This window comes from Arachis stenosperma, chromosome 7 (genome assembly GCF_014773155.1).
Source record: "Arachis stenosperma cultivar V10309 chromosome 7, arast.V10309.gnm1.PFL2, whole genome shotgun sequence".
NCBI lineage: Eukaryota > Viridiplantae > Streptophyta > Magnoliopsida > Fabales > Fabaceae > Arachis > Arachis stenosperma.
The window spans coordinates 63275175-63286457 of record NC_080383.1 but is presented as its reverse complement, the minus strand read 5'-3'; the positions used below and the strand labels follow the sequence as shown (position 1 = coordinate 63286457).

The following is an 11283-nucleotide window of genomic DNA, read 5'->3' as shown; positions in this document are numbered from 1 at the left end:
ATATAAGGACTAAGACCCACTCCATAACTCTGGCCCATTTCAGTTGTTCATTACATTTTTTCATTTAAACAATTTTTTTTGAGGTTATCACATTATAACTTAAAAGGGGGGAGCTCTTGTCAAATCAAATCCTTTCACTTACTCTATCCCTTGAATCAAGGAAAAAGATCTTTCAGTTTTTAATTTTTAAAAAATTTTCTTGATGATAACCGCTCCATTCAATGCTCATTACTCTAATTAACCTCTCTTCACTCAGCATTTAATGCGGTCACCTCTTCTCTCATTTCTAACCCACTCGGCCATCCTCTCATCTTCTCACCTTTTCCTTCATTAATCTATCATGAAAAAGAAGTTGGCCCCCAGAAGAAGTAACCAAACCTCTGCCTCCTCTGAAAATCTCCTATTCTCTTCTACTCCTCAAACACATACTCACATTCACATATATTCTACTTCATCTTTATCCCTTCTTCTCAGTCAACCGAAGCCATGAGGAGAAAATTCATTGCTCAGAAAACCTCTTCTCGTAAGAAGATTGGAAAGGAAAAGGAGCCTGTAATAAAAGAAGAAGAAGAGTCACAATCCTCTCCACCATCTTCACCACCAAGGAAATCAACTCCACATACTTCTAGCCGCAGTTTACAGCGTGCAAAAGGTTTTGTTCTTCGTAACACAAGAGAACCTCCAAACTTGGACTCTCTTGATTTCAAAAATAAGTTCAACAAGAACCATTCACATTTTGATCCGGCTAGGTTCAACTCATGTGCTGCTTATGAGTTTCACTCCAAAGTTCTTGTCAACCGCAAGTTGTGTTCTTCTTATGTGGTTTCTCTATAAAATCTGTTTGAAAAAGGTGTTGATCTGTCTACTCTCTTTGATAAAATCAAATGGACTCCTCTGCTCAAGATCCACAAGCCAGCTTACACAAATCTAGTTCGCAAATTCTATGCAAACATGATGTACCATGATGGAGCAATCCACTCATATGTCAAGAAGGTACACCTATCTCTAAATAGAGAGACCATCAGTGCTGCACTAGGATATGAAGATAATGGACCGATAGTATATATGACAGAGAAGTGGGACTCTCAAGTTGGAATCTCTTATTATATTGCTCTCACTCAAGTTTGTGAAAACTTCTCTGCACTAGATGGGACGGTGTTAACTCATAAGGCTCTTGGTCCTGTAAGAGCATTACTTCATCGCATCATTAACCATATTTTGATGCCTCATACCGGATCTTATCAGAGGGTAACGGTTTGTGATTCCCTAGTTTTATTTTCAATTCTCACTTCATCCCCTATTTCTTTTGCTTACTTGATGGTGCGTCATATGTGGGAATATGTACGTAGTGATAAAAAGGCAAACTTGCCTTATGGTATTTTTCTGTCATGCATTTTCAAATATTTCAATGTTGATGTGCTCAATGAACCTATAGAAAATAGAGTTTCAACTTTGAAAGGTGGAGGAATTTCTGAAGCCATGAAAGGCAAGAAGGGAAAAAGCGCTATTGCCTCAGATAGTGAAACCGAATTTCATGCCTCAAAATCTTCCAAACTTTCTGACTTAGTCAAAGATGTGATGCAAGAGTTCTCTCAAATGACTCGTCTGATGATCAAATCTTTCAAAGAAGCCAAAAAGCAAGCCTATGAGAATGAGAAGGCCTGGACAAAGTGTCATGAGAGAATCAATTTGTTGATCAATAGCTTTGAAAAGGACATGGCTGATGCGGATGAAGACAACGAATCCCTTGGCTCAGATGTTAATCTTTCTGATGTTTGATTTATTCTTAGCTGCTAGTACCTATGAACTCTGTTTCCTTTACATGCTTTCTTATTTTGGTATTTGGTAACTGATAGTTGACTGTATTTGGATACTCTGGACCATTGTGTTTTTGTGTAAAAAAATATTCTGCATTTTGGCATGTTGTTTTCATTTGTTTTGTAGGACCCCATTGATAACAAAAGGGAGAGAAAAGTTGAGAAAAATTTAAAAAAAAAGAGGCTGATCCAATACATGGATTGAAAGAGCGGCTGATCAAATGATCCTTGTGCTGAAGTGCTGAATTTTTTATTTTTGAATTTCTGATAATGCTGCTCTTTTTGAATTCCTGATAATGCTACTCTCATTATTATTCTGCCAATTTTTATTGTGTACTGTTGAATTTTTGCTTGATTGAATAGTTTAACAGGAATTGTTTATACATGTTAATTTGAAGTATGTTGAGACTTGGTTATATGTTGAAAAGTACTCTGAAGGTACTCAAGCATACTTTAATTTGATTGTTTTTAGTGAGCAGAAAATTATTTAGATGATAACAAATCAAGTTTTGTTTATCGTATTTCATCTGCTCAAAAATCAAGCTGTTCAACATTTTTTAATATTCCGCATGTTGAATACATTGTGGCTGTAAGCTTGGTTCTAATAATCTTACAAGTAAAGCTTCCTTTAATAAAATGACACATATTAAGGGGGAGCTATGTAACAGAAAGAAAGAGGGAGGATTCCAAACCTTCAAAGGGAGTACTCTTAATCCTTACTCTTTTCAATTCAATCTTTTAATAATGTTTGTCATCAAGGGAGAGATTGATGAGTTTGGAAAACTCTAAATTATTTTGATGATGATCAAACATTGTTAAAATGATTAATTGCAAAATTATTAAATTGATCTCTAATTTAAAATAGCTGATTAATAATTTTTGCTAATGTGTAGATTTTGGTGATTGAGCTTAATGCAACTTAAGGCCCAAATATGCTAAATAGATTCAGCCTTGTGTAAGAAATCCTATCTAATATGTGGCTGAATTATTTTATTAGGCAACATGAATTGGGCTAAAAAAATATGGGGCAGCCCAAAAACCACTATGGTGAAAGACCAACAATTGGTTGGTCCGAAATTAAAAGAAGGAAGAAAGCAAGGTTGCATGCTTTCCACGAATGCCACTTTCCCCCTTTGATGGATTTCAAATTTATTTAACTAGCTTTAATTGCCTTGGTAACATGAGAGAGAAAGTTTACATTGATTTGATTGATATTATTACTCTCACATGTTACAAGGCATGGGAAAGGGAGGTGGTTAATTCATTTTAATTTCTTCCTTAATTTCATTTGAATGGTTTTCTCTCTTCTCTCTCTTCTCTCTATAGTTTCGGTCATGTCAGGAAGAAGAAGAAGAAGAAGAAGCAAGCTATCAGAGGTGAAGTACAATAGTAGTGAAGCTATGTGCAAGCAAGAGGCCAAGGTGATGATGGCTCTTGCAGAAAGAAGATCTACAGTATGGTGTGGCTGAGATCTTTGCCACTTATGGTAAGATGTGGTGAAGAAGTCTCAGGATCACCATGCCTAAAAATGGTGGAAGATCCAATTCAGTCAAAGAAGAAGATCCCTGGGGTATAGCTCGTCTCTACTTTTGTTCATCTAACACAGGAGGTAGCTACTGTAGCTACGTGGGGAAGATGTAGAAGATAGAGCAGAAAGAGCTGTCAAGGATCAAGGGTCTGAAATCCTTTTTGGGGACCAAGTCAAGATGGAAGGCTCAGATTGATGAAACTTAAAGTGATGGGATGAGGAAGAGGTAATTGCATGTTGATTTTAGCATTCGGTTCTCTCTCTCATCTCTCTCTGTCCGAACCGGTTTGTTATTGAAGAAGAAGAAGTTGGCTCGGCTGGACCGGTTTCAACCCTTTGAGGCTTCCCCTTCTATAATAAGGGTGAACAGCCAAGGCTTGAAGCAAGGAGAAAAAGAGTAAAAGCACAGAGTTCTCATAGCTATCCAAGCTAACAGAAGTTCTTCTCCTTCAATGTGTTTCATTTTGTATTTTCTTTAAGTTTTGTCTGTCTTGAGTCTCATGGAAAAAGGCAAACAGTGAGGTTTGTAAGAAAAAGCTATTGAGCGGAAAAAAGCATAGTGTACAAAATTAAAGAAAAAGCCATTGGTGTCTTAAAGGTCCTTTGTATATCTATGTCTTGTGTATCATGATTATGTGGGAATCCCCTTGCAAGTTGGGTTAGCACTTAGCAGTTGAAAGCTTGGCAGGTAACCAAGTCAAGTTCAGGATTGTGGATAGATTCTGGACTTGTCCCGGATAAGAAGGGTAGTTCCTAGGGAGAATTGGTATCTGTAATCTGCAAGATTATAGTGAAATTCTATCATTGTTGTGATGGAGACTGGATGTAGGCTGAATTGCACCTAGCGGCTGAACCAGGATACTTCTTGATGTGATTCTCTCTCTCTCCTCTACTCCATTTTTGTTTCTGCTGCATAGGAGACAAAACTGAAAAGTATCTCTTGCCTGGTTATGAGACAAAAAGAAAATATCTCTTGGCTAGATACGATACAAAAAGCAAAAATATCTCCTCCGAGCATTCTGAAAGATAGCAAGTGTTACTAAGCAAAAAAAAAGGGATTAAGATTCAACCTTCCCTTCTCTTAGCCACTGATTACCATCATCAACAAATTTTAATTACAAAATCAATATTCCTAACTTTAATTTTGTTAGATATATTAATCCTTACCACAAATTTTGGTAAAAAGTTAGACAAACAAGCCCATATCATTTTTTAATAAAACCATAACAATTTCTAAAAAGTTTTTTAAAATTTTCATATCATCAGTTTTTCATATAGACAAACAATTTGATGTAGTGATTGATTTGTCTAATAAAATAAAAGTTTGGAAACTGATTTGATAATTAAAATTTGTTAAAGACAAAAATGTTAGACTAAAAATTTCTTAAAAATTGATTTGGGATATACTCGTTAGTTTAACTATATTAAGATTGAACGAATCACTATAAATTAAATTAACTATACTATATAATATAAATTTAAAAATATTATATTTTTTAGAGATCAATTAAATAATATGTAAATTAATGTAAAAATTATAAAGCTCATTTGTAAAATAATATTGTACAAAACATTAATTTGACGATTTCTATATAATTCAATATAATTATTTAACAGAAGAAATACATGAAAAATTATACGACAATAACAATAATAAGGTTCACATGAAGTTGAAATCTTTCTTAAATATTAATTTGTGTGTTTTTTCTAGTATTTTTATGTAATAAAAAATATTATTATCTAATATACTCAATTCTAAGTAGATTGATTTATCTTTAATTGTTAGCATAAATATTTTTTTAAGATGATGTCAATGGTGTAATTTGAGATTTACTTGTAGTTTTCTTTAGTTTATATTTAAAGATAATTAAAGAAAAGAGTTAAAAAATGATTGAGAATAAAAACACAAAATAGAATATAGTATAATGTTATAAATGATGAATTTTATTAATCATGATATATTGAAATATATATCTAGTAAGTATTTGTTGTTGTGTCAAAGTGAAATATGTTTCGATATATTTTAAAACATTTGTTTGATCGGAAGAATATGAGATGGAGTAATAGTAATAATAAGAGTGTTATTGAACATATTTAAGTATATATAACATTATATACTCTAAATATTTATAACTAAAAATTTGTATTATAGCAGTTTAATGTAGATGTTAATTATATTTAATTATTATATATATTTTAATTCAATTAAGTAATAATAAATATAAAATTTAATTAGTTAGTGATATATCAAAATTAATTTAAATTTTGAAACTATTGATGAGGAATGATACCCATAAATAGAGACAAATGTTTTACATGTTAAAATTTATAATCTTTGAATCATTACTATGTAAAAATTCATTCATTTATTATATTAAAAAATTGTAGAATTACTATTTATGAAAAATTATCCATATAATGATATGATACAATGAAAAAAAACATTGACATAAATTATTTTATACTAAATTAGTATTAAATTTATATGATGAAAATAGATTTTAATTAGGACAATTTACACAAATAAAATGATGAAAGGAAATCTTTACGTAAATACAATATTGATAAACTTCAGACGCAAATGCAACAAACGCAATTGTATGTAATCCGCGATGCTCTCTAGCGGAACCCAATTACATGTAATCCGCTACACCCTGTCGCGAATTACGTTGAGTACTTGAATACTCATAAACCGCTACACCCTGTATCGATTTATGTTCAAATGGTGATATACTCATAATCCGCTACACCCTCTAGCAGATTATGAAGAGTGTGAAAGCTTGGGAACATATTCAACAATATCAGTCTAATAGTAACAACTCGTGATGCAAAATGTACGAAGTTATACAAATACAGTCTTCATAAACAATAAGCCGTAGAAATATAATAGGCACCAGACACTAACACTAACACGGATTAAATTACTACATTAGTCATAAGTCATACAAATAGGTCGGAACTAACACTAACACTAACACAAACACACCAAAGGCACTAACACTAACACCCGAAAACGTGAATTGCTACATGAGAAAATAAAATTCAAAAAATTAGAAGCACAAAGACTAGAAGTCCTACAAACTACCGGCAACGGTGGAGCCTCTCTGGGGGAAAGATCTACGCGTGTGCCCAGGCTGTCTGCAGAGCCCGCATTGCTTCGGTCGGTTAGGGTCAACTTCATCCATGTTATTCCGAATTCTGGTAGACCTTGGTCGCCCATCACAACAACGCCTCAAGCTAGGGTCCGAAATAACGGTTGGACCGTCATAAGGTGGCCAAAGTCCCACTGGTATTGGCGGCACAAAATTCATCTAGTACACCTTGAACACCTTCTGCATGGTGTAGATCTTGTCGACATAGATAGACCAGTCAAGTCGTGATTAAGCACAACATGCAATCGCATGGCAACATGGATAATGGAGAGACTGAAAGTATCCACAGTCTCATGTACGATCCTGAAAGTATCCAAGCTTCCACAGTTTTCATAATCCGCTAGAAGGTGTAGCGGATTATGAGTATATCACTATTTGAGCATAAACCGCTACAGGGTATAGCGGTTTATGAATATTCAAGTACTCAACGTAATCCGCAACAGAGTGTAGCTGATTACGTGCAATTAGGTTCCGCTAAAGGGTGTTGCGGATTACATACAATTATGTTTATTGTATTTGCGTCTGAAATTTATCAATATTATATTTGCGTAAAGGTTTCTTTCAATTATTTTATTTGTGTAAATTACCCTTTTAATTACAAACATAGTACAATTATACTTGCATGTGATTGTATGTACAGTTGTTATGATCATATAAAGTAAAAATAGAAGCACACAAATAATTAAGCAGTACATTTTAGAGGGTAAACAACTAAGTCAGCTCACATTGAAAGCCAACTTCGTAACCCTAGTGTAGCGGACCATTTATAGATGCCCATTTATGTCATTTGCTGTCTAATTTGGAGGATTTTTTGGCTCTTTCAAAAGGTTACTAAACGACAAAATTAACATGAAAACCTTTTTTATCCTTGGAACAGTCATGTTCCACATGAAAGTACTTGAAATACCTTATAATTTTCATACCTTATAATTTTCCTATGATATATCATATATGTGCTTGTTCCTATGTAGAAACTTGAGTTTGATGCACCCAAAACAGACACGACACATAGAAAGAATTACATATATATTTTGTTGGTATGGTCTTGAAAATGTCAAAAGTAGGAGCACAGAAGGATGGTGATAAAAGGGGGCGAGTGGAAGATAATTAAGTTGAGGAAAACAGGATGAATAAAGAGCCCAAGTACCTAAAAAGTGAATCACATCACAACAAGACAAAACTGCAAAACCTACACATGTCTGTACTCTGTAGTGCTAGGTAGCTAGTCAGGCACAGACGTTAATTAATTGTATATGCTATGCTATGCTATATGGAAAGTAGCATAGCATGAACACAGACTTGAGCGTTTGATCAGTGAAGTTGTGTATCGTGCTGGAATCCCCTAGCTACTTAATTACTCACTAAAATAAATAACTGTTAGTTCTAACTCTATATGGACCGATCCATTTTCTATCTCAATTCCCCATGCCATGTTGTGTTACATGCATGATAATAATTAGCAGCAGCTATGGTTTTGGAAATGAGAAGTAGGGCGTACGTAGCGTGTCTGAAAGTGGTGGTGGAGGCAAGAAAGGTTCATCAACATCATCAACTGGACCCATACTTGCACCATGATTGAGATTCTGTTGATGATGATGATCAAGAAAAGGAGCAGCAGCAACAGCAGGAGGGCCATGATCATATAGAAGACCACTAAATACATGTCCTCCAATGTTGACACATGTTTGATAGCCAATTTCGTTAACCGCATGATCCATTGACCTAACCTCAACGCGCCGAAATATAGCCATGGAATTCGTAGCAGATGGCAACTTTAACTTGTCCTCTACACCTGAAACATATAATAAATATATAACATAGTTTCTATCTTCTTGCTAGGGCTATATTCAGTATTCTTTTGTATTAATTAACTACTCAAATGAAATGATCGAGTCTGTTTTTGTCAGTTTAAATTTTTTAAGAAAATGATATTGTGATATAATATTAGAATGCTTATAATAAAAATATAATATAAAATAAATAATAAATAATAAATAATAAATAAATTATGTATCTTCCTCTATCCGCTAAACTTAAAAAAAAAAAAAAGATGATACATGACCATCAAGTGAAATAGGAAGGAAAACCTGGTGATGGTGAGTAGAAGTGCTTGTGCTTTTTGGAGATATGTGGGTGGTGCAACTGAAAGTGGTTATTTACTTCCCTGTGGCGCCTTCGATCAACGGGGACCCAAGTGCTCTTGATATGGGTTTGACAATGGAATCCTTTGTTCTTGCAGCATGTTCTGCACCTCCAATATGAACACTCCTTCTTCGCTTGGTTCCCACAGTCTTGGCACTTCGTTGAACTTTGATCCCCCTTTATCCCTGTTTCTTCTTCTTCTTTTTCAATACTGTTTGTTGCCGTTGGCATCTCCTTTTCTGTTACTATTGGAATCACACTTACACTTCTTCAACAACTGAAATTAACCTTTTTTCAGTGATATATAATAATGTTCTCTCTCTACCCTTTGCCTCTTTTCTCTTCTCTTCACCTTGCCAGAAGGAAGCAATAATAATTGTCTTTACTGCTTTGTTACAAGAAAAAATCTAATAAATCAGTATTTTTATTAAAATTTGGCTAACACTTAACTATAAAAAAAAATAAATAATTCTATATCATTGAATTAAATCTTATACCATCAAAAATACTAATAATAACTAATTAATAATTATAAGGAAAAGTCTAGGGGGCCAGCAGTTTTATTGAATTTTGGCCAGCATGTAACCAGCAGAGGAAGGTGAGCTATTGGATGAAATTTCACACCAATCTCACACCATCAAATCATCATTGATGGCTAGTTGATGGCTAACAATCACAAAAATTACTGGCTCCCTAGCATTGCCCTAATTATAATTCACAAAATTTATTAATTTCCTAACACTCATCTTATTATAATATAATAATCACTTGACGACACGAGTACACGCATGGCGCTACATATTCACAAATTAAAGCCGCCACCATACAAATAGCACAAGAATCAATTCTAGGTTATGTAAGAACAAATTTAAATAAGCAATAAGCTTATTACCGGGAAAGAAATTAAAGGAAGTAGTAATTGGAAGGACAAACATCTTGGGATCAATAGATATTGTAGCTGCTTCAGTAGTAAATGGATCAATACTTAAATTATTTATTAGTAGAGAATTGCATTTAGATAGGCATCAACAGTATTATTGGTGTCTGAATTATCATGACAATAATTGACCACATTGTTATAAATTAAATATTTATTTGTCCTTTCAAAAGGTACTTATTTATAGCCTTTGACCTACGTTTACCGACACAGTAACAAAGACCAGAATTCTACTAGCTAGCAAGTGAAAAGCAATCTTATCTTTTAAGAAACAAAGTCGCTAGCAGCTATGCATACAAATTTATTTGAAGTGGTAACTCATTTGGAGTAGCTCCATAAAGTTAATTTATGGGAAGCTATACATATGGTATGAATCAATTTTGGTAATTAAGTGCTATATATTCAACAGATTCATGTTCAATCATTAATCTTTGCTTTGATCATTCTACCTCTATAAAAGCTCGCAACAAAATTTTACTTGGCAAAAAATTGTGTGATACTATTAGAAAACTCATTTTTAGTGATCATTTATTTTATTTTTAATAATAATAAAAAATAATTATTTTATATTTTTTCGTTAAAAATTTTTGCGATAATTATAAAAGTACCAGTAAAAACTTTTATAATAACCACAAAAAATATAACATTCTCATTATAGTATATAATAATAATAAAATATATCATTATCGTAAAAATATAAATTAAATATACAGTAATCATTATGTTATTGATTAAGAATTTGCTAAAAAGAAGTAATTTTTGCTGTAGCATAATTTATCACCTAATATTACATTTTGGTGCCTACTACTGTAAAGATGCATCTTTACAGATTTTTGTCTTTTATGGCAAAAAAGCGTGTCACTAAAAAGCGTTGCTTTAAAGAGAAAAATGTTATCCTTAATCGTTAACTTGGCTCTGATACCAATTTTTATCAATGCATGTTTTTGAAATATTTTTCTTGGGTTGGATTTGCATTATTAAAATTTTCTATTTCTTTTAACAAATTTTCTATTTCTCTTGATATGCTTTCTATACAATTTTTACAGAATTGTTCCACTTCTTCTCTATTTCTTGTGTAAATGTTACTATTCTGTAATCTTACTTCATAATATCTTTTTTGACTTTTCTGAAAATCTAAATCATTTTTTAATTCTTGTATCGTTTGATTTGCTAAACCAGGCATTTTATACTTGTAATTCTTGTTCAGATTCAATTTGTACTTGTTCTAGGGGTTCAACCTGTAGAGGTTGTATTACTTGAATATTTTGAACATGTATTCTTGATTCAAAAGCTTGTAATGCAATCATATTTTGTATGTGAAGATAATGCAATCTTCGAGCACGATAAATTTGTTTATTCTTAATATTTTCTTTTAAATTTTTGACTGATTTTTTAGTTTTAAAACGTTGTATTAATTTTCTTGTTCTAAATATCTTTTTGTTTACCTTCTTGATTTCTGTTTCTAAATCTGAAGATTCAGTTGTCAAATTTCTTATTTTTATAGATATAGCCATTATTCTTGTTTTCATATTCCTTTTAATTGTTTTTAAAGAAATAAGACTTTTTTGAAAATCTTTCATATTAGAATTTCTGCATCTTCTGCCATAGCTTCATTGTTATTTTCTAAAGATTCTATTATTTTTTCTAATTCTTCGACTTCTTTTTTCAGATTGTTATAAGATAATACTAAAGTTTTGAAAGCTCTTT

At 32.6% G+C, this 11283-nt stretch overlaps 1 protein-coding gene across 1 annotated transcript; it reads right to left on the bottom strand.

Annotated features, from left to right (window-relative positions):
• Positions 1-7963: 7963 nt before the first annotated feature.
• On the bottom strand, positions 7964-8870 carry LOC130939850 (protein SHI RELATED SEQUENCE 3-like). The gene is made up of 2 exons (XM_057867916.1): positions 8585-8870; positions 7964-8289 (listed from the first exon to the last, which is right to left on the bottom strand). Exons 1-2 carry the CDS (start codon positions 8868-8870, stop codon positions 7964-7966), a joined length of 612 nt encoding a protein of 203 aa, XP_057723899.1.
• Between the last annotated feature and the right edge of the window lie 2413 nt (positions 8871-11283).